This window comes from Thamnophis elegans, chromosome Z (assembly GCF_009769535.1).
Source record: "Thamnophis elegans isolate rThaEle1 chromosome Z, rThaEle1.pri, whole genome shotgun sequence".
Classification (NCBI taxonomy): Eukaryota; Metazoa; Chordata; class Lepidosauria; order Squamata; family Colubridae; genus Thamnophis; species Thamnophis elegans.
Genome location: NC_045558.1, coordinates 39212867 through 39237179, shown reverse-complemented (window position 1 = coordinate 39237179; position 24313 = coordinate 39212867). Strand labels below are relative to the sequence as shown.

At 45.9% G+C, this 24313-nt stretch overlaps 1 protein-coding gene across 1 annotated transcript; it reads left to right on the top strand.

Annotated features, from left to right (window-relative positions):
* The first annotated feature begins 15080 nt into the window (after positions 1 to 15080).
* On the top strand, positions 15081 to 17666 carry SP8 (Sp8 transcription factor). The gene is made up of 2 exons (XM_032238083.1): positions 15081 to 15101; positions 16230 to 17666. Exons 1-2 carry the CDS (start codon positions 15081 to 15083, stop codon positions 17664 to 17666), a joined length of 1458 nt encoding a protein of 485 aa, XP_032093974.1.
* The last annotated feature ends 6647 nt before the right edge of the window (positions 17667 to 24313 follow it).

The following is a 24313-nucleotide window of genomic DNA, read 5'->3' as shown; positions in this document are numbered from 1 at the left end:
TATTTTTACAAGCTCAGCTCTGCTTCCTCAAATACAGCCAGGAGCCGTTTAACCGTTGGCGAGTAATTATGGGGGGTGGGAGGGCATCAAAGAGGTTGGCGTGGTCCCAGAAAGAACTCTATTTACATCCCGGGTCTGCTACTGTGCACGTAAGCTGAGCGCGGTCAGAAGGTGAATAATCACAAAGATAACAAAAAGGCCAACATTAACTAACAGCTCTCAGCAGGCCGCGAAGGGCGTTCTGAGGACGCCCCTGCCACGCGGGCGGGAGGAGCCGGGCCGCACTCGATTGTTCAGAGGCAAGAAGAGTTTCGAGCCGCCCTCCGCTCCGAACTGATCGGGCCCGCCAGGCACCGGCAAACAAAGGGTGCCTCCAGCAGCATTATTGCGAAGGCGGGCTCATCCCCACCCCTCGACCAATTTGCACCAAAGGGGGCGGAAGTCTCCGCCAGCCTCTGCGTGGGGTGACGGCCGGTCCTGAGAGTTGCGCTCTGCTGAACTTGGTTGGGTAGCCACGAGCAGCGTTTTAAAGAGGGCCTCGAAAGGAAGGGAGCCGTTAGCCGTCTCTTTCTTAACGCTTCCCTTCGGTTTCGACAAACCCTCCCCTCCCCTAACAAGAATCCGCAATCGCCTGGCGAAGTAAGAGCCACCGGGCTTCACGGCTCACTTTGATTGCCGGGAAGGCAGAAGCCGGAATGCGCACCTGCCGCCCACCTTGCGCAAGCTTCCCCCTGTCAAAGAGCCAGACGTACTTTGCGCCGAGAGGGCGGAGCGGGGCGTTGAAGGAGGAGGAGAAGTAGTACCCAGGAGGCGGCCCGGGGCAGGCCGCACTGGGATGCGGTGGGCGGAGCTCGCGCCTGCCTCCTCTTCCCCCTCCACTCCCCCTAACGATGTTCGTAGGGCGCGTCCTCTGAGCCCGGCGCTTTTAGAAACGCGACCTGACGGAGAAACCGCCTACACAGGAAACGAGGCTGACAAAGGCGGGAGGGGGCGTTTGGGGGAGGACAGGCGTGTCTGTTTGGGTCTGCGGGAGCGCGAGCGAGGTCAGGTCGTTGTGGGCGAAGAAAGCTTGCGGCGAGGGAAGGCGGGGCTGGATGGAAGAGAAGAAGAAGAAAAAACGTTGCGCGTTACTGCTTAAAACAACGGAGTTGAGGGCGCGGAGGATGGATGGAGCGATACTGGTCTTTGGTTTCGGTTTTGACAAACGCCTGAGTGGAATTCCTGGCTCCTTGTCCACTAGGCGCAATAAGTTGAATTAAATTGCAACAACGGTCATGCTTGCTGGCTTGGCCAAAATACAGTGTGCCCCCCCTCCCCACCTAGTTCATTTAGTTTGAATTGTCTGTAACTTTTTTTAAAATAAAAAAAAAACAAGGCTGCTTTTATCTATTAACAAAAGTTCAATGGGCAGATCATAGCAAAAGTACAAATGACAAAACCGATGGATCTGGTGGAATTACTGTGCATTTTTCCCCTCAGAGAAGGCATGGGGGTGAGGAGGAGGAGGAAGATGTCCCAATAAATTTGATTATTTATCTGCATCAACCTGCCAAGTATTGGAGAAAATATTCTTAAAAGAATTTACTCTTAGGTAAAAATATCTGCTGACACCCTCTAAACCTGCAAGTGTTACATTCTGGCCTCAAAGTCAGGCTTTGCACTCAAATAAACTCTTAGGTGGACCTGTAGAGAATTTATTTTAAAAGCCCAATTCAGTATCAGTGTAAGAACCACTGTCAGTTTACATACTTCTTAATTGGGTTATTACAGTAAAACCAGTGGTGGGTTTCAAAATTTTTTAGAACCTCTTCTGTAGGTGTGGCCTGCTTTGTGGGAGTGTCTTGCCAGCCATGTGACTGGGTGGGCATGGCCAACTTGTAAAATGTGGTGAAACTCACTTAACAACGCTCTTGCTTAGCAACCAAAATGTTGGCTCAGAAACTCTGGCATTTGAAGCATGCAAGTCTTAAAGCTGTCAAGTTACAAGACCCTTGCACCCCTAACCCTTTAGAAAAAAACCGAGTGGTGTTCAAACTTGACAGCTTTAACACTTGTGGACTTCAACTCCCAGAATTCCTCCTCCAGTCATGTTGGCTTAGTAACTCTGGCCTTGAAGCACACAAGTCTTAAAGCTGTCAAGTTACAAGACCCTTGCACCCCTAACCCTTTAGAAAAAAAATCCCAGGGATGTTCAAACTTGACAGCTTTAAGACTTGTGGGCTTCAACCCCCAGAATTCCTCCTCTCGCTCTTCATCTTGATGATATGTGGAGGGGGAGGGGGAGGAGGGAGCTTGAACCGGTTCTAAATGACTCTATAGATTTGTGGAATGTCTTCTATAGAAGAGAATAGAACTGGCAGGAACCCACCCCTGAGTAAAACATACCTACTTTGAGTTAGATTTTTTAATTTCTGTTCTGGAATTCTGTAGTATGAAACCCAGAATATCCAAATACTACTATAATCCTTGATTAATGAGTACAACTAAGATCAGAATTTTCTAAATTGCTAAACAAAATGATTCCATTGCTAAGTGAGTTGCACCTGATTTTATGACCTTTTTAGCCATGGTTGTTAAGTGAATCACTGAAGTTAAATGAATCATGCAGTCATTAAGCAAATCCAACTGCTCCCATGACTGTTAGAATTCATCTGGGAAGATTGCAAATGGTGATCACATGGATTTCAGGACCCTGCAACTATTGTGAATGATTACTTGACCATAGGGATGCTGCTCTGCTTGTAAGTCACTCCCACTCCCCTAACTTTGAACAGTTGCTAAAGGAATTATTGTAAGTTGAGGACTACTGAAACACTGAAGAGAAATGTAAACAACCTGAAGAACAATTGCAGATGTCTAATATTATCAAAACAGTAATGAGATCAAGTTTTATATTGATTCCTTTTTGATAACCAACTTTGTGTCCTGTAACCCTTGTGGATCATCTTGTGGAGATGATCAATTCCAGGATTTTATTTGGGGAAGAAAATAGGTATTTCTACCCTAGTCTGCTTTAATACACATGAGTATTGAGGCATCAATGCAGCCTCGCCTGCTTTGCCTTGTATATATTATCCAAAAAATAAGGAGGAATCTTGAACTGGTTTTATGTTGCTTACTTACCAGTTTTCTTGTATTTATTTGTTTCAGTCACTTTTTCCTGTCAGCCTTTTCTCTCCACTGCTTCAATTCCCTTATAGATGATTGTCTCTCTGACTGCTTATGTATTGTGGGACAAAGCCTTTAATACAAAGGAGAAAAAAATGATCACCTTGCCTATAACAAGTAGCATACTACAAAATCACTGCATTTGTTTAGTGGCAGAGTGTGGGCTTATGCAACTGTGGCTAATTTAGCCAATTACAGCTTATGTGTTATGTGAGCACTGTCTAAGCTCCCATAAGATTACACTTTAAAACTGATTCTTTGTCTTACTACATGCAAACAGTAAAATGTAATTCAGGGTCTACTGCCTGCTGTAAAATGCAAGCCCAGGAATATGTAATATTGTAATAAAGAGATTTGAAGCACATTTCTGAGTGTATTTCAGCATGCAATAGGTAGTTTGAGAGATTAAGGCTGATTCTCAGTATATTTAATATGACTATGAAATCTTCAGATTCATTTAAGACATTAAACCCCAGCTTTTCTCAGACTCTAAAAATATGCCTCCACATCCCACCCCCCACCCCAGTTTACGCTATTTAAGGTTCCTACAAGAATCTGCCAAAAAGGAATTGATCACAAGCCCACAATTCAAATCTCTTTGCAGCTCCATTGGAATGTTTAGGCTGATTATGCAACATAGGATGAAGATAGAAATGCCCCTATCCAAATACAAATAATGACTAATTACAAAAAATGCTACTGTAAAATATTGGAAGGGTACCAATTTGCTTCCTCTTGTTTTAAAACATCAGGGAACACAAGTATGCACTACTTAATCCAACCAAAATCTTGCCTCTTGAACTGTTGAGTTGATTACTGATGGGCACATTCTGCTTGTACACATGGACCTGGGTGGTTTGCAGCATGAAACCATGCATGGATTAGGGGGTGGGAATAGAGAAACAAAGTCTTTAAATCTTCAAGACTGGGCCTTGTTTCTCTTAACTCTTTAGCTTATTAGCTTATCTACATGAACTAATATCTGGGGTTAAACAGTTACTGGGATTTATACTTCTATACATTTAAAAAAATGGAAAATGGAAGAAAGGAGAGGTAGGTTGACAGCAGTCCTATTACTGTTGCAATAGCTTGGCAGGTTTTGTCTGAATGAATGTTCATATGAACATTCTTCATGCCCATTTTTGAATGAGATCCTACAGATATCACTCTTGCTATTTCCATGCAATCAGCTTAATAGTAAAGAAGTCATATTGAATGAGGAGGGGGATTGGCAGGTGGGACTTTTAAAAAAAATTAAAGATGTGGCTGCTACCTTGAAATTGAAGTCATTTCTTTATTTGTTTTTTATTTGTCCTACTTTTATTATTTTTACAAATAACTCAATGTGGCTAATTTATCCAACTTACCTTCCTTTTCTGATTTTTTCCACAACAATCCTGTGGGCTAAGTTGGGCTAAGAAAGAAAGAATGATTTGAAATCACCCAGATGGCTAAGGTGGGACTAGAACTCACCAGCTCCCAGTTTCTAGCCTGGTGCCTTAATAACTAGACCAAACTGGTTCCCAGCAAGGTGAGACTTCACAGCTTTTTATCCTATTCCTGCTAACCATGTCAGTACCAGAATCTAAGTACGTCCTGCTGAATTTAACAGTGTGCTCTTTGCAGGTCACTTGGCAGAAATATACCAATCCTAATATAGGGCTGTTTTAACTTGACATAAGACAAAGACTTCTTTGTTAGTTTTCATTTCTAGTTTAAACTAAAACAGAAATTGAATATGACATGTACTATCTCGAGTAAGATTGAAGATTTAAAGCGGAAGATCTGAAAGCTCTAGAAGGATAGGAATTTTTAAGAACTTTTAGTTAATGGAGATCTACAATGAGAAATACTCAAGGGCTGAAGAGTCAAGACATGCACTTGGGATTTCCTTTTCTTCTCTTCTACTCTGATATGACGCATCACGTACCTTTATTAACTTCAGAAAAGAATAAGTAGTCCAGGTATGTGTGGGTCTGAATGTAGAGTGCCAATATCTTAAGAATAAGGAAGGGCTGAGATCCTACAACCTACAATCTTCTTGTTTAGTTCAATTAGATAGATGGCACAAACCCAGCTATAATGCTTTGAAAACCATTTTCCATGGCCTTGTAAATTCTGCTAACTGTAGTTTGTTCCATAAAGCATGGTCGGGCAAACACTGGAGTTTAGCAGGATGTGTGGATTCAACCAGAGAAGCACATGTCTTCTAAGCCTTTCATTCCCTAGTACTGTATGCAATAGGTCTTTAGAACATGCAGCCTGTTTTGAATGCTTGTTGGGAGGTGGTTGCAGTGAGCTGAGAATTAGTCCAGTTTTTCATAGCTTTCAGTGCATGTGGTGAGATTGGAAGCAAGATGAGCCAGAAGACATTGATAAGCTAAGAAATAGTGAGGCAAATTCTATCTTTTGTCTCTATAGATGAATCAGATTTCCAGTTCAGGATTCTTCTGTGTATGTTCAGGGCCAGCCCAGGACATTTTGCTGCCCAGGCAAAAGAGCAAATGATGACTCTTCTCCAGACAGGGCCAATAGAACTATTTGAACATCCATAGAAGAAAACTCATAATGTGATTCCATCTGTTCTCTACTCCTTACAAATAATGATTATTCTCTGACTTCAATTTTGTGAAACTTCATATCAGCTTCCCTAAGCCCATTGCCACCTCTTAACCTAATGTTAGATCTTGCCCTGCCTGACTCACCACTGGAATGACATTACAGCAATTCCAGTACCGTCACCAAAGCAGCTATGAACTACTCAGCCAACTGAGAAGTTCAGCCCTGATTTCTTTCTAATCTCATTGGTATATGGCTGCTTAATCCCCACATCTCTGTGGGATATCTCATGCAGTTTTTAGCTGAGAAAAGCACTCCTTGTGCTTCAGACCTACTTAGTGCCAGTTCTGCTCCATTACAGATCTGCAGAACTTGGCCTGGAATGCCTGCAGACATTTTATTTCCTGGATCTACACAGTTGTTTCTAATGAATTGATAAGTCAGATTCATTAAGCATTTGCTCCTTTGGAGAGAGCCATGCCAGCATGGAAAAACTGGATGAGAGCTGCTGCATTACAAAAACCATAGAACAGCAGTAGGGAGATGCACATTTGAGCAATTTGTAGTTATGTTAAGCTCTCACTCAATCTTTCCCTTTTGGGGCTCCCACCCTTCCCTTTTTGGACCAGTTTCTGTTGGCATAGCAATAAGGAAACTTTGTAACTACATGGAATGTTTTTTGCCAGATCAATGTAACTGGAAAGCCTGCAGAGCTCTATTTAAACCTACATAAGTGGGCAATATAAAAACGTTCCTTCCTTCTTTCCACACCCCTTCAAGTTTCAGAATGCACAGGATCTCTTGAAACCAGATCTTATTTATTGACTAGTCCTATGGTAGTTCCCGGGACTTCGTTGGTGAGAAAGTTAGCCTACTTCTTTATTTCAGAGTTGCAAAGTCTAAGGGACAGGTGCTTTTATCACAGACGGAATAATGTCAGGAATAATGTCACTGCAGAATTGAGGTTGAACCTGAACTGTAGCTTGATGACCTTTTAGAAAAGAAAGCTAATAAATTATTTGCTTGCCCTGCTCCGTGAGTAAATGTTATCTTTGTCAAACCACTTCAAAAATACCACCTCTACTAGGATATTGTATCTTTCATTCCAACTGGCTCTAAAAAGCTATTTGTCAATTACATCTTTACAAAGAAATCATCAAAGGTTTTTATCGTTTCCCCTTTTTTCTTACAGGTGATTTAGAGTGGCTGATTATGTCCAAAGATCATGATATTTGATCATAATTTGGTTTTACTGTTTGTGAATCCAGCTCTGGGGGAACTGGAACAGATCCCTCAGCTACTTCAGGGGACCTTTGACTTTGCTTCTTCATCCCAACTACAGACTGGCAGCTTGTAACAGGCAACTTCTTGGTGTGAAAGATTGCTAAGTGCTAAATCTGGGAAATCAAAATTGCAAACGCAGCATGGCTCTTTTAAAATGAAATGTGTTTATTTCCTATAACTCATGTTAAATTTATACTTTTCAATAGAACGCCTTGATATTGGGAGGGAGGGATTGGTATGTGTATGTGTGCGTTTGTGCCTGCATTTGTATGAGACTCTAGTTGCCATGGCTGTAGTTGATCCAGTTTTTTTTCTTGCTCAAAATGACTAGGAGATGGAAAAGAATCCATCTTACCCATCTCCCTCCTCGAATAAAAATAGTTGGCTGCTAAATTGTGACTCGCGAGTAGAGCTGGTTGGAGAGCAACCAAAGGCTCCGGTTTATCGGAGCTTCCAGGGTCCATGTTGCTCAGTCAGTCCCGGGTCAGAAAGAAATGCTTTGCCACATAAGCTTGGCTAGCACACGCCGCGTTGAAATCTGGTTTTGGGCAAATATACGCTCAACAGATGAGAGGCAAGTAAAGCGGCCAGGAACCGACTCCAGCTCTCGAAAACTGCCAAGCGAGACATAAAGCCGCATTGTCAAAATCATCTGGAAAACAGGTTTCCCTATTGAAGTCGCTCAGTGTTAATTACAGCGATCTGGAAGCCTCTGAATTTAAGCGCCTGGAAACGGCTTTCCCTGCGCTCGCCTGCCCGCCGTCCCCTATTTTCCCGGGGTAAATGGACAGGGAGTGCTGTGCCCCGGCTGGCGGCAAGGTGGGGGCTAGTTGGTTAGTTGACGTCCTGCTTCTTTGCCCTACATGCCTAGACACCCGTAATTCGTGACCACGGAAGGCTCGCCCAGGATGGCGGGTTATTTTCTTGTAAAGAAAACGCAGATCTCCCTTCCTTTTTGCCTTACAAAATGATTCGCATTATGTATGCTACATTGAGCGATCTAATTTCTTCGTGATAGTCAGCTAATTGCTCTGGCAGGTAATTAGGAGAGGTTTTACAACGCGAAAAGGGGCTTCCTCTTTTTTTCTGGTTTCCCCTCCCCCTGCTTTCCCTTTATTTTTTCCTATTTTACAATAGCCCTTAGGATTATTAGATGGCCCTGTAAATTATAATATATCTGTAAAGGGGCGGTAGGATGGCGGTGATGGTTATGGCGGAGGGGAGATCTTTTCAATAAGTTTTTCTGGTGCCATCCAGCTTGCTCTTGCTCTCCCTCTCTTTTAATGGACTTTTTTTTTCTTGGTTTAGCTTTTTCCTGGCCTCGAATTATTCTAAAGCACGCGATCTGAAGCCCATTTTGTTCGTGCTCAGTGGTCCAGAATAACTTGCCCATAATGGGCCAGGTTTGAAGCGAGCTTCCTAAGCGATGGCAATCTCTACGGAGCATGTGGGAAAAGAATGGCTTAAACGAGGACATCTGTTCGGCGCTGCTCACCCCCACCTCGGCTCCTTAACAGGCCAGGCTACGGGAATAACCGACCGACACTTCCACCACTCACGTGTACATGCAGAGTCAGGTTCACACGTTGCTTCAGGTGGGCGAAAGGGAAAAATTGAGTTCCAATGCAAGGGGAGGGGTAGGTGAGTATTGTATTAGGACAAAGGGCCAGTCCTACAACTTATGGAAAGAGAATAAGTTTGGCAACCTGGTTCGGTATGTAGGTATTTTATACTGTCACCCATCTGTGTATAGTGAATGTATTCAAAAAAGCATCAGTGTTTGAGCTTCCTAGCACTGGGACAAAAAATATGTATGGAGCTCACCACTTCTGAGTCATATAAGAAAGGGTTTGGTTGCCGTCTTTCCACGCCTCAGATAATATTTCATTTGCCCCAGGTCATAGTTCAGAGCTATTTGGCAACCTTCGAGTGCTACGATTTGAATGGAGACCTGTGCAGTCTGAGGTTAGAGGAACTGAATTGCACACCGCAGGCCAGATCCGGATCAAAAAGCTCAGCTGCTACAAGAAAAGCCGTGCCCTCGAGCCAACTGCCTATCTTGTAAGAAGGCTGTGAACTTGGGTTTATTTTGGTGGGAGAGCGTCTCATTGATCTCCATAGGACTCCGGTGGAGTGCGCGGCGCCGAGTGGCTAATATTGTATTTGCTGCGCACCATTAGGCGCCAGCTGGTGGGAGAATGTTTGCACTCCCTCCCCCTATTTTGTTATATATTTTAGTCCCGCTCTGCCCGGAGTTTCGATGCTTATGAAAATATTCTCCAATACACGGGCGTTTAAACAATCCCAGCAACTGCTCCAGCGCGCCACCGTTCAACTACGAGACCCTTTTAAATTATTGGTAATTAAACGCTATTCCCAAAGTAACATTCATCTTCAAGTAAGCACGATTGCAACTGTCAACCGTCTGGAGGAGATGTGCGGTAATCTGGGAGCCTGACCTCCAGGAAGAGAGGGGGCGAGGTGCGACGGGGGAAAAAAATCAATATTGCTGAGGAGACGGATTTTGTAGCTTTTAAATTCTCTGGCGAGAAACGGAAGTATAAAAGAAACGGGGGAGGGAGGAGAAAACAGACTTTTCTTCGGGGGCGGGGTAAGGAACTTGCGGTTTTCTGAGACAGCCCTTTCTCCCCGTCTTTCTCCGCCCCGAGGGCCTAAACGAAATGATAGGCGATGGCGAAAGTGGGTCAGGACAGCGTTCCCAAACTTGTTTCTTTCACTTGTTGCTACTTGAGGCCCTCAGATGTGTGGCGGGTTTCATCGCTTCTTCCCTCTTCCCGCCATCGCCATCGCCGCCGCCGAAGTAGGATCCTATCCCAATGCCTTTCGCGTAGGGAAAGGTTTTCTGGGATGGAGGAGGCGACAGCATCTCTTCCCACGTTCCCCCAGAATCGGCTCCTCAGCGACATCTGGGAGTGGTGGGTCTGAAAAGGAGCGCGGGAAACCGGTTTGGGACAGCCACCGCCGACACGTTTTCCCCAGATAAGGGGAAACCAACCCAAGCTGTGGCTGCTCTGTCTAGCCCCAAAGCGACATCTGGAGAAAGCCATTTCAGCGGGAAAAGAAAGAAAAAGGATAATCAGATATTCCGAGGTCGACGACTCCTCGAGTGATCCTCTAGTCTCAGCCACGGCGAATCACGCGCAGGGCTGTGGGGGGAAAGGGGACCCCTTGGGAAAAGTTCAAGATTGTAACGAAAATATCCCACGCGTGGGCAAGGCAGTCGAGGGTAGTGGAAGAAAGGAGTCCGATTCACCTGCAGGAAACGGACGCATTCATTTTCCCCTCCCACGGTAATATAGGTGCGCATATGGACGCGTGTGCCTGAATATCCGCACTTCTCTCCCCTAAGGAAGTCCTGCTTAAAGCACCGTAGCCGTTTAACCAAGTTAGCTAGTTGAATAATGAAAGACCAGTCAAGGGAACAATGAAAAAGTGCAGCCGAGATAATAATGGAGCAAAGGCTTTCCGATTCCCGAAACATTAAGCACTTCCCTTCCTTCAGACTACCTCATACTCCCATTGCTTCTGTGGGGAAGAGTTTAAGCAAGAGCTTCACATGCCCTAGTTGAAATCAAGGGGCTTAAACTTATTTGGATACTGGCGTATTTTTATTTAGCAATGGCAAGAAAAAAAAAACACTGACAAAAATTGCCTTTACAGTCGTTCAGCCTTCCTGTGGATTTCTTTGGCATTTTTCTTTAGACAATTCCCAGGTGAAATAATAACAAAAAAAAAAAACTTTAGGCAGAAGCAAAAGGTTAATACGGGTGGGAGTGAAAAGAAGATAGTGTTCTTTCTTAAAAAAAAAAAAAAGAGAGGGCACGTTCTGTGTCTTCAGATGTATAATGACAACTTTGGCTAGAGATTCAGACCCAGTTATCTTCCCACAATTTCATGCTTTTGAATACCCTGCGCCACTCCCTTTGGACGGAATCGTATCTTTATTTCTTGAGGTGGGATGTTGATTATGCTATCAATAAAACTTTTTCTAAGGCCTGGTTAGTGCTTGGGCAGAAGAAGATCCAGAGCACTGTTGAGTTGAAAGACACTCCAAAAGGCAACTGCAGACCTTTCCCATAGATTTGGCGTGCTCTGAGATTCAACTCGACCGTATTCCCCTTTCCCAGGAATCCCAGACAGAAGAGCTGGAATTTTCTTATTTCGGACCTCCGTCCCTGCAACACTGAAACGCCTCTGTCCACATCAGATCCGGCTGTCTGGGCCTGGTTATCTGAGGCGACCGCCTATCTACAATAGTTTCTGCCCGCTCAGTAAGATTGGCGGATTGGCACTTTAATAAAACAATGTCACCTAGGAAATGCACCTTCTCTGTGCTTTTCTTCTGGAAAGCATCTCCGGAAGATCTGTAAGGTTCCGGTACAAGCTTTGCTTCTAGGCCTGAGGTTAGGATGGCCGTCGAGTCTCTAGGGTCTTTTTTTTCCTGATGGGCGATGGGTTTTTTCTACTTTTTAAAAAGTTTTTTTTAATGTCAAACTGGGAATTGGGCAGTCTCTAAATCCAATAAAAGACATAGGCACAGGTTCCAACAAATAAACCCACGTTTGCTTTGCTCCGCAAACTAATCAATAGCCGGAGAGATGGTGGTTGTTGGGTGTATTGACAAATTATGCACATGGGAGACCCGTGCACGCAAGTCTTCCTGAATGAAGTAACGCTTATTCCCAGGGGGAACGCCTTGGAATAGGACCAATTCTTCCTCTTCCTTCAAGTTGCAGAAGAGACGCTAGCTCCTCTAGTATCGGGATTCGGCTCCTGAGAATCGGCCAATAGAGCCGCTTCGTCTCGCTTGGACAAATCGAAAGGTCGGCAAAGCTGCCGTGTCCTTCCTTCAGGCCTTGCGCGAAGAGCTAGTTTGTTTTCTGGCACCCCCGGGATCGGGTGTGTATGTATGGGGGGTGGGGAGAGTGTGCGCTCAGCTGGGATTCCTGTTTCCTCCCTACTCCCTTCCTCCCTCACAGCACACACACACACACACACACACACACACACACACGTTCGTCTCAGCGGGCGGATGAGAGTCCTAATGGTTCCCCGAGCCACTAGAGTCTTTACTGGGCAGACTTGTGCAAGTTGTTCCCTGTATGTAAATTAGGTCCCCAAAGCTGTTGTCCAAATCGAAGAAACAGAGAAATTAATCTGGGAGACTATCCATCATAGACTGTAATAAAGAGAGCGACATGGATGAGACAGATGATATGATTAAGGAGCTGTGGTCGTTTTAATTAACTTTTCGCTGTCCTGTAATGATCAAACTGGTCAACAGACCCGGTCAATAAGCATGTTAATATCAAACAAATAAAACCAGGGATGATTAAAAACCTCCCGGTTTATTAAATTTGAAATTCAAATGAAATTTATGTGCAGATGCAGACGGAATGCTAATGGACCGCTACTTTCGCCAAAGCAGCGGATGCTACAGGTTTACAAGAAAATGTGCGGACCTCTCTGCCAAACAGCGAAGGGAATTGGTGCGCGCTTATTACCTCCATGAATTTGGAGAAGAAAGCTTTTTCTGGCCCTTGAGGTTCCAATTCCCACAAATTCCTCTCTCGTCCACCTTCACCCCCCTACCCTGGCCAAGATCTGGGGCTGACTGTGCCCAGCCAGGATAACCACAGGTTTTAGATTAATCTAGTATTTTCAGCCCAGAAGGAAGGAACATAGCACGTACACACTCCGCACACCAAGTTGCATTCTTCCCCTCTCCCTCCGTTTGGAGACACCGCAAGCAACACAGTACACGGAGGCTCTTTGTTTCTCTTTCTTTCCCTTGTTTACTCTCTGGCTACGTGCAGAGAGTGCAATTCTTCCGCGGATATATTTTCTAAGTTGTGATCATTGCTAAATTGGGTAGATGCTGCTTTTGAGTAGGGAAATTGAAAGAAAAGAAAATAGAAGTGATCTATGGAAATAAGCATTTTTGAAGTCATCTCAAACCATATAATAACTGGAGAGATTTAGACATGCATAACCGAGAAGAACAAAAAGGAGTAAAGCGTTCCCCCCCCCCAACGAATTTGATCTAATTAATAATCTTTTTAGAACAGGCAGCACCAAGCTGTCTTTCCCTGGCTTGGAGAGAGGCACTGACCCCATTGACTCCCGACCCCTCCCAAATCTGCAGGTCTTCTGCGGTGCCCTTCTAGTGCAGCGGACAAAGTCAAGAGATCCCGAGCCTCAACAGTTACTCCTCCATCCGGACTCTCCCATAAAGCTCTCTCTCACTCTTTTTTTACCCAGGTTCCCACCCCCGCCCCCTTTCTGTGGGGGTTTGGTGGGGGGAGGGTCAAGGGGTAGTATTGATTCAATTTAAATCCTAAATTTAAACAAGTGTGCATTAGGTCTTTAAAATGAATATCATTACAGAAGGAGACCAAAGGCACGAAGTTAATTCTTTTTATTTGTTAAACGCCGCTCCCTCCCTCTACCCGTTCCTCCTCCTGGGCTGGCCTGTCCCGCCTTCTCAACAGGCTCAAGTCACTCAGAGCAGCTCAGCGAGAGAAGCGCCGCATTCATGGTTAACTGTCAGCCTTCAGAGAAAGACAGCAGTTCATTAATTTACTTCGCTCCTTACTTCCAAGTATGATCATGCCTCTTACCCCGTAATCAATAGCTATGATGTGCAGTCAATAGCTACAAAGCATTAAAAGCCTCCCCCACCTCCGTAGAAAAAAAAGGAGGGAGAAAAGCCCAGAATTGGCTATAGAGGTAACACATCCCAGCCCCGGGATACCCACCTTTATATATATCTAGTATATAAAAGTTTGGAGTAGAGGAAAAACTCCAGTTGCAAACATATTGCAAGCAAGGGACTGTGGCGCTCTCTACATTAATGTTAACCATAATAACATTGAGCCTTTCTCATCTGAAAATAGTACGGGGAACAAAATGTCAAGGTACATTCTCCTAACGAAAGGCCATCTTCTGCTTAAATTAAAAAGGTTGCACTTTAATGGTGATAGTTATGTTGATGACCATGATGATAAATAACTGCGCTTTGATGGAAGCCTAAAATCCTTCCATTTAACACCTAGGTCAAGAGATTTCGCTCCACTGAAAACGGATCTATTCCGATTTGAAGAAAAAAGAGAAAGAGGAAATAAATCTGCAATACATAATGCGGAATCCCAAATCCAAACTTTTTATTGTCCATAACAAAACAACGATGCCCCTGAACTGCTTAAAATCCCATTGAAATAATCAGGAATGGACCAGGAAATTGGGGTCTAAAATATCTATATGTAATCCATATATACAGCTTCGTCTTTTTCAGGGAAGAAAAAAAAGAGAGGGAGGGAGGGAAAAAAGGAAGACCCACTGACAGTGCCCTGATCCGGGGTAATTCTTTCCGCCCTTTCAGACTAGATTCCTTGGCGTTACAAAAAGGCTGGGTGAGTGGGTGGTCGGGTAGGGGAAGGGCAGGTTCCCCTTGTCAGGAAAGCGGGGTTTTCCCAATCATCCAAACGGTTGCTGCGGGGAATTGGGATGTGGGGGAAGGTGGAAGAGACCGCAGACTAGAAGAGTCAAGCGTTGAAACTACAGCCGGCAGCTCGCAAAGCTGTCACATGTAGGCGTAGTCTCATACAGAGGGAATAAAACGCGTTTTTTTTTCTTTCCGTCTGCAGGGCTGAATATCTGAGCATCCTTCCAGGAAACGGGAGATTGTTTAAAAAAACAACGGAGGGAACAAGCGGACAGGCGAAGCGCGCTGCAAGGAACGCGGCTCCCTTTGCTCTCGCCCCGCATGCCTGCTTTTCGCCAGCCCGCTCCCTGAGCGCTGTGCAGCAGCCCTGGAAGGAGCGGGCGGCGGCGCCGGCGCTGATGACCTCACGCGGCAACGCAGCGGAGCGGCCGGCGGCGCCGGAGATTGGCTGGCGCGGGCTCAGCGGCACTTCAAAGCGAGAGAGGGAGCTACAATTGTGGTGGAATGGGCGGAACTGATCATTGTATTGCACACCTCTAAAAAAAACACTGCCTCTGATTTATCAATATAAAAAAGATCCTCTGAGAGGAGGGCACTTTGTGGGATGGCAACTTCACTTCTAGGGGTGAGTCCGAGGGTGTGTTTTTTTTCCTCTACTGCCCCCCCCCCCGCTTTGCTGTTTTAATTGGGTCCTTTTTATTGGCGATCGCGGAGCAGGGTTAAAGCAGCCCCTCTTGACCGGGGGCTATTGAAGGTTTCATTTTTGCTTTTTTTTCCCTCTTGACTCCATGCGAGTTTAGGAGAAAAGAAAGAGGAGAGGGGGAAGGGGAGGGGGAAGAGGGGGCCCACTTTTTTTTCAACCCCCTTGACAGCGTGCAGGAAAAGGTTTTAAGGGCATTATCCCTTAACAACCTCCAGAGCTTGGGCTGAGCTATTCCTGTATCCCCGGAGAACTGGCCTCTCTGTTGTCGACGCGGACGGGGAAAAACAGCTGCCTCGCTTGATCTTTCTCTCTCTCCCTGTGAGATCTTTTAAAAAAAATTGCAGCAGCTTGTTGCTGTTGTTGATCCCCCCCCTCCTTTTTAACATTTCTTTGAGCCCGACATTTTCTGCAGGTATGTTGATTGTCTCTGTTTCCTTGAGGTGTGAATATAAAAGTTTGGGGGAAGGGGGGAAAGAACGCTATGAGTGAACACTGAGACTAAAGGAACGGGTTTTTTTTTTAAAAAAAAAAAACTTTAATCTGCGGCTACAGCCAGTTTTAATTGCTAGATAAGAATGGCTTTGCGGATTAAATGCACCAAATCTTCTAGGTAGCTTCGGGAAGAGAGAAAGGGGAGCATATGCTGTGATAACCCAGCATGTGAATTGGGGATTAGTCGGTACCGAAGCTTTTTAGTTTTCAAATTTTCCTTCCGAGTCTGGGTTTCTGGATGGGACTGAGATTGTTCTCGAGCTCTTTGGCCGGACTCCGGGCTGCGAGCCAATCTCAACCAAAGAAACCAGTGGGCTTTCCTAAAGGACGCTTTTCCAGGGCTTATGAGCAGAGATCGGGGGAGGGGGTGTCATTTCTTCTCACGGAATCAAGAGGAGGGGTAAAGGACCGCAAAGGTTCCTCGCCTTAGCCCCCATTTCCCCGTCCGCAGACGAGGCTACCGGGCGTGGATCTTGCTTTGGGGCGGGTTGCCGCGGGCATCTTTGCCAGCGGAAGATGACAGGCGCTGTCCCGGACTTCTCTCCCCGTTTTCTGCAGGAAGAACCGCGTCTGGGCTCCACTCCACTGGCCATGCTCGCTGCTACCTGCAACAAGATCGGCAGCCCCAGCCCCTCGCCGTCGGTCCTGTCCGACAGTACCTCATCCTTCGGCAAAGGCTTCCATCCGTGGAAACGTTCTTCATCTTCGGGAAGCTGCAACGTGGTGGGCTCCACTCTGAGTGGCGTCGGAGTCTCGGCCTCGACCCGTAACGGTTCTTCAGCTCACGCCGCGGCGGCGGCAGCTGCGGCAGCGGCAGCGGCCGCTCTGGTGTCGGACTCCTTCAGCTGCGCCGGCTCGCCTGGATCCAGCGCCTTCTCACTCACGTCGAGCGGCGCGGCGGCCGGCTCGCCCTTCGCCAACGACTATTCGGTATTCCAGGCGCCCGGGCCGACGGGAGGTGGCGGCGGCGGCGGCGGCGGCGGCGGGGCAGCTCCAGACACAGCCGCCGCTCATCAGCCGGTCTTCATCTCCAAGGTGCACACCTCGGTGGAGGGCCTGCAGGGCATCTACCCGCGTGTGGGCATGGCGCACCCCTACGAATCCTGGTTCAAGCCCTCTCACCCGAGCGACGCGGGCGCCTCCAGCTGGTGGGACGTGGGCGCCGGCTGGCTGGACGTGCAGAATCCCAACGGTGTCCACCCGGCTGCCGCGGCCAGCGGTCTCCAGGCGGGTTCCCTTCACTCGCCACTGGGCGCCTACAATTCGGATTACTCTGGCCTGGCGGGCCACTCCGCCTTCAGCAGCAGCGCCGCCTCTTCGCATCTCCTCAGCCCCGCCGGGCAGCATCTCATGGACGGATTTAAGCCAGTTCTGCCGGGCTCCTACCCGGACGCGGCGCCCTCACCCCTGACGTCCGGAGCCGGGGCCTCCATGCTGGGCGCCGGACCCTCCGCACCACTAGGCGGCTCCCCGCGCTCGTCCGCCCGGCGTTACTCGGGCCGTGCCACTTGTGACTGCCCCAACTGTCAGGAGGCGGAGCGGTTGGGCCCTGCCGGTGCCAGCCTGAGGCGCAAAGGCTTGCACAGCTGCCACATCCCCGGCTGCGGCAAGGTCTACGGTAAGACGTCCCACCTCAAGGCGCACCTGCGCTGGCACACGGGCGAGCGGCCCTTCGTCTGCAACTGGCTCTTCTGCGGCAAGCGCTTCACGCGCTCGGACGAGCTGCAGCGCCACCTGCGCACGCACACGGGCGAGAAGCGCTTCGCCTGCCCGGTGTGCAACAAGCGCTTCATGCGCAGCGACCACCTCAGCAAGCACGTCAAGACTCACAGCGGCGGAGGCGGCGGCGGCGGGAGCGGTAGTGGCGGCGGGTCGGGGGGCGGCAAGAAGGGCAGCGACACCGACAGCGAGCACAGCGCCCCCGGCAGCCCGCCTTGCCACTCACCGGAGCTGCTCCAGACCCCCGAGCCGGGCCACCGGAACGGCCTGGAGTGAAATCCTCCCTGAGCGCGGCGGCGGAGGCCATGCGGGAGGAGGACCTGGCTTTGCTCTTCCCGGTCTCGCCTCTCTCCTCCCCCTCTTCGTTCTGTCTCTCCTTCTCCTCTTTTTGTTCGGATCCACCAGCTTTCAGCCCTCCCATTTCGTAGCCTCCCGCCCGCTGGGCCAAAGGGTATCTGGACGTCGAAGTAACGCATTCCAGCCAACGCGGACTCGCAGCCAGATCCCTGCCCAGAAAAGGGACTTCGGTTGCTGAGCAGCTGCTCCAGAGACACCCGCGCCGGAGGGGAAGAGGTTTGGGGCGCTCCAAGCTTTGGGAGGGCGCGGGGATCGGGCTCTCGGCAAGGACCAGAGCTTCTCTCAGAAGGAGAGGTGGCTATCCGGGGGGGTAGTGAATGGGGCAGGGGATAAAAGCCCAAGACCTCCCGCTGAAAGCACTTTGAATATTGTGAGATGCTTTTTATTAATATTATTATTATTTCAAAGAATTGCTCCAAACGTTAAATTTCTATTCAGTTTTGCTCCGAAACTGCAGCGCTCACTCTCTTTCTCTGGAATATTGCAACCCATAGGATTACTCTGGAGGACGTGGGTGAAGCCTAAAAAGTGTGCGTGTGTGGAAGTGAGAGTGTGAATGTAGGCGTGATCGCCTAGCGCCCCATTTGCAATTCAGTTCTGTCAAAGAGGATCCGCCTTGGTAGATATTACAAAATAAGCTGGGTTAGGCTTTTCTTTCGGATGTCTTTTCTGTCTAGCACTTCCAAGTATTTTGTGCTTCAGCGAGTGGCTCAAAATAACTAAGATTCTGATCTTAGTTGGAGGTTTACATTTTATTTCGGCTGAAAAAAAAAGTTCTATCAAGAACAGACCAGGAACTTTCAAGTAAATGGGTGCTTAACATACCATTGACTTGGGGGGAAAATCAGATTTAGCAACAATTAAAGAAAAATCCCCTTGTTTTAACCAACTCTGCATGCAGCCATAGAGCCTTCGCTCAGAAATTAGCGAGGCTGGGTTTCATAGACTTAAGTCCAAAATTGTTTTTATAGATAATTTTTTAAAAATTACTCTTCAATCCCATTTACTCTGAATTAAGGCAAACTGAATTAAACTTCCAAAGTTAAACAGTGCGGATCCTTTCTGAGTAACTCTAGGATTGCATAGTAAATTGCCTTAAAATACTATCTTTTGCATGCTTTCCTAGGGATAAATTCCATTCAGCATAAAAATATTTAATTTTTGGCTAATATTCACAAAGCTGGGCTGCACCCATTCTGATCAATTATGGTAATTTATACTTCTATATGTCCATCTAGTTTTAAATTTTTTGAATTGGGCTATTAATTCGAGTTTTCTGCTGTAATTAAGCATTGCTTAATTCATGGTAAAAATTGACTGCAAAATACTTCCTGGAAAAAGTGTAATCAATTGGTGCAGTTCAACCACTTTAATTATATAAACTTTTTAATTGTTGAAAGTTATGACCCAGTTACAGTCAGTCCCATTGATTTCAATGAGATGTTAAAAACGATTTCTAATATTTTCTTTCTCAGTGAGATCAGTAAAACTCAAAGTATTTGACTGGCTAATATCCATTAGTTAAATATAAAAGACTTCCAAGCTCCCCTATTATTCTTTTAGAAGTTAGAGGAAAATAATGTAATTAAATTACTTCAGTTTAGATAAGTTTCTTCCCCATTCTTAAAAGAAAGTACCAACACCTCTGCTTAATTTCCAGAGCCCAGCATCTCATTTGATGCTTTGAAAACACCAAGGATATAATTTATTTTAATTCATAGCATATTTTTTTTCTGACAGTAAGAAATATGAAACCAACCTGGCTTTTCTGCAAGTCTATAGTTTGCTTTAAAAAATGCAGCCAACCAAACAAAAACACAAGGGGATAAAGACAAATATTAGTAAAATAGTTCTAAACCTAATGACTTGTACAACAGAAATCGTTGTAAAATAGTTAACAATTTAATATAATTCCACCACTGTATTGGTGTGAGGCGCAGTTGTCCAGGGGACGATTTTGTATAGTATTTTTCTTGTATATTACTTCCAGTAAATATTTGAAAATATATCAAAGTACACTTGAGCTTTCTTTAAAAAAACATTTTCCTTTTTGTCATAAAATATTAAATCATTATTGTTGCAGTCTTAACAAACTGCAGTTTTTTTAAAAAAATGTCCTTTGAAGTGTACAGCAAATTGCACTTCAGAATATACTTTTGCTTGAATATTAATTTAGTTAGGCATAAGACTGTAATTAAACAAAAAAGATTGGATAAATGTTGAATGCCATTTCATTTAATGGAGCATGTACTTTTTTGCATTTTCTGCCAGTTCAGGTATAGTTTAAGTGAGAATTCTCCTATATTTCACACAGTGGGCTCATCTAGACCCATATATTAAATAAGCTGTCCAAATGATGCAGACAAACAATGGCCTGTGCTTTTCCTGAAAATAAACATGGTGAATGTTAATAACACACTCCTGATATTACCTAAACAATACAATCCTATGCATGTTTTCTTAGGAACCCTACTGTCTTCAGTAGGTCTTATTCCTAAATATGGATAAGATTGTTGTCTGCAGGTTTGCAAACTCTGCAAACAAATTGTCTCATTGTAATGTTGAAATAAGTTTGGATATTTCACATTGAAATGAAAAGAATGAAAGAAACAAAGGAAGAAAGAAAAAGCCTTTCTCTGGAATACTTTAAAATTGCATTTTAAATGCATGAAATGTAATTGACTTTTATCTGTAAGATTTTAAATGGAATTAATAAACAGCACATAAAATATTTGTTGTTAGGGTTAGTTAATTTCTTTCTCAGGATAATAATGGGGCATCTTCAAGACATTACAATTTGTTTTTCCTGGACTTGGATCCCTTTTGAAAATAATATATTAGACTGCACCCTCACACAGCCTTCCTGGGCAAGTCTTTTTAAAAGTAATAGATAAATGTATGCTCAGGAAAAAAACCTCTATTAAACACAGCTGGGTTTGGTTTGAGGTCAGAAGCTTTAGAAACTAATGTTAACACACATAACCCCCCCCCCCATTCCTGTTGCCTGTGATAACAAACACTTTCACATTCAAATATTAGTTTGTTAATGATTCTCAGGAGATCAACCGGAACAGTTAAATTTTGGGAATATTATTCAGTGATTGGCTCGCTGTGTGCATGGAGTGCTCATTTTTATTATTTTACAAGTAGCCTGACTTACAACGCATTTCTTCTTACAGACAATGAGTGAATAAGATACAAAACTGGTGTTATCCCATGACGATTGAACAACTATTAAGTATGTTGACCCTTGTTATTGATCCTTAATGCCAGTAGGATAAGAACAAACACATTCCTGGAAGCTACTTTTGGAATCAAGCAGTTTAAGGGCGGGGGGGGGGGGGTGTAGCTTGAGGTTGAAAAGAACCAAGCTAACTATTGAGTAGGACTAGATCCAGGCCTGAAGTTTGAAAGTTGTTGATTATTCTGATCCCTGGCTGTTCGTCATCCTAAAAAGGGAAATCCTGTTTGGTTTTAATGTAAAGATCACATAACTGGCAGTGGGTGGTTTTTTTTTAGAAAGTGCTGTCCGAATCCCGTCGCCACTTCCTCCAGAAGCGAACAGATACCTGAAAAAAAAATGCAAATGTGAGCTTGGGGGAATTCTGGCGCCAGATTGTTCTCTTTAATTTCGTTCATCTCGGGGGTACAATTCGGAGAGCTGGCACTTCGCGGTTTGGCCAGTGATTTCGTGTGGCACCTTCCTTTCCAACTGGGAGGCAAAAGTGAAAGTTAGTCTAGGCTGCATATAATAATGGGGAAAGTAACTAGCAAAATGAGAGCCCTAGTCTTGTCGGGAGCTGAGAGTTGCGAAGTAGCCACAACTGTAAAAAATATATCTGCTGTATAGCTGCGGTTGTTTTTCTCTCCCGGATTTTGAGGTCTTTGCAAGGCACGCTTTACAATTCTTCCCCAGACTCCATCTCCTCCAAGCAGAGAAAAAGGCCGCCGGCACCAGGGGCGCACCGATCCTACCCCTCCCCTCCCCGGCCACCTTTTCGCTTTGGCAAAGGCTGGAGTGCCAAGAGTGGAAAAGGGAGAGTTGAAGTTGGAGGTCCGGCAGGCGAGACAGCGCCGATGTTTCCTTTTTCCCCATCCCTGCCTGGCAAGGTGGGCTTCGAGGCTGGGGGCGGGGTGGGTTTGGCTGCCCCACAGGAGGGGCCTGGGGTGATTCCAGGCTCCCGCCTCAGCTGAAAACTGGAGCTGCTTTTGGTTTGGTGCCCTGAGTGTGCATGGCTATTCTGCGCTACTGAGTGGGAACTGCGGAGGTGAGGGAGGTCTCGACCTTAGTGCAAAAGGGTGTGTGTGTGGGGGGGGGGGGGGGGGGGCCGCTTTCTGCAGGCTCGCGGATGCTTTCAGCTGAAATCTCTCCTACCTAGAGAAAACTCAGCCGGGTTGTGGGAGGGAGGCAGCGGGCGGGCAGGGAGGCGGAGGCAGTCCGCCTCAGCTATTTGCTCTTTGACTTTGTAAATAGATCTTCTACAAAGCTGCCTTGGGTGTCCTGCCCCAAGTTTAAGTCAATGAGGAAGTGGGGCGGGGGCAGAACCAATACTTGGAATTAATATCTTGGGATCGCGCCAGCGCTCTCTCTGTACTTAGGTGTTTCCAGTTGGAGCAGGACTAGCCAAACTGGATTTATTTGGATCCAATGGGAGGAAAAAGGAGAGGGAAGAGACTGGCACCCAGTATTCCGTTCCTTTGCTCAGTTACATAACGTTATAGAACGTGCGTTTGATGCCTTCTACCATAGACCATGCCTAACCCCCTGGCTTGAAGTGATAGGATGTGACCCCACTGACTATGATGTAGCTAAGCATTGTTGCAGTCCTAATATGCAGTCTTACGTGGCCAACTTTTAAAAGAAGGATCCTAAATCCTTCTTTTAAAGGTGAGCTCCATTGAATCCTGTCCAAAGAAGACTGTATTAAAATCGCAGCCTTGTAAACACGTGTAGCTACCTTCAACTCGAAGTAAACGCATTTAGGATCGGGCTCTAACTTAAGCGACATCTAATTCGGAGCCTTGGAAGGGATAAAAATAATATACTTTATGCGGAGATGCCTCTCTGAAAGAGAAGATAAGAAGGCTTAAATTAAGGATGGAATCATTAACTACAGGTGTCTTTCTGTCACGATTCGGGAATACGTGCAGGGATGTGTGGTGGTTTAAGATTCTTCTTACTCTTGGTTGGGGGCAGTCTCGTTTCCGAGCCTCCGAGGTTTAAAGGCAAACTTTAGTAGTAGCCAGCTTTCCTTGCTACGTGCATCTCCTTTGGAAATATGTCTTGTGAGCTGAGAAAGTGTTGCACAACTTTCCAAGAAATGCTTTACTTGCTTCCTCTTTAGGCCTAATACGCGTTAGGTGCTGGGGTCGCACAGTAGGCCGGGCCAGACTAGGAGGTTAAGATAAAACAGGGCTGGGCCGTTTGTGTTGTGGGAACCCAGGCAGCCACTATCGAGGTCTACATGTACGAAGCCATCCCGTGAAACTATAAAACGACTCCTTCGGCTAGAATCTATTTCCGCAGACACAGCGTTATGATTTGCGAATCCTGGTTTAAGGTAAAACGTGTTTTGTATCTTCAGCTGCAGGGTCGATCACGGGCAGAGTTCAAATCCCTGCTCAGTTTGGAAAGGCAGGCGGAGATTTGGGCCAATCACTATTCCTCAATCAGCCAACTTCAAAGGCTTGTCGAAGGATAAAGTGGTAGGAAAAGGGCGTTGCTGTTTGGAGAGGTGGTGGTTTAAATTTACACAGAGTTATAATAAAGATTTGAAGCTGGACAGAAAGTTCCTTCCATAGGTGTCAGGAAAAGCAAGAATTTGAGGCTAATTTATTTGTATATTAATATGGATTCTAAATTGGGCGCTGGCACTTATTATCGATCTGGAAGAAAGATACGCTCCAGAGCCACTGAACGAAATCTTAAAATAGTTTCTCTCTCCCTTGGTTGTGTCGCGATTCTAACTATCCTGGGGTTTTGTTTTCGAAGAATTGCTTGTTTTCCTTGAAGGAGCTTCTTCCGAACCTCTGTTTATTTCGTTGGAAATAAACAGAGCACCAGGAATTCAGTGGCATGTCCAGACTGGGTCGCTGGGCTGCCGTCCCAAAATACCCCTTGCAGCGATTCTCTTGAGGAAAACGCCTATTAGAGTTTTTAACGATTGCAACTTTCGAAGTGCCTGAGGGAAGGAGGTAGAAATCTCCCCACCCATAAGATTTACTCTGACTGGCTGACTAGAAAATTCAACTAGCACCCTGTAAGACATTTATACTCGCAAAATTTCAATTCGGAGATAACACAGGAATTCCTATAGGAATCTGCGAGGGTAAAATGGCTTGTTTCAATTAAATGCAGGGAAAAACATAAACTCGCGAGACTCGGGTCAGTCGGGCAGTCCCCAAAACACGCGGGAATCTGCATCTGCGTGTCGCTTTACTCCTTCCTGCGACAAAGCTTTAGGCGGTGCCTTAAGTTCCTTGCAAAGCAACTGCAGGACACTTGTTACTGGGGCTGGGATGGAAATGTCGTTTCCTTGAAAATCCCTCCCTCCCCCCGATTTCGC

Bases quoted from the DNA above. Each gene is read 5' to 3' on its own strand.
- SP8 (XM_032238083.1), top strand. From the start codon at position 15,081: ATGGCAACTTCACTTCTAGGG. The intron at 15,102-16,229 runs GTGAGTCCGAGG...CGTTTTCTGCAG, and splicing joins TGGCAACTTCACTTCTAGGG to GAAGAACCGCGTCTGGGCTC.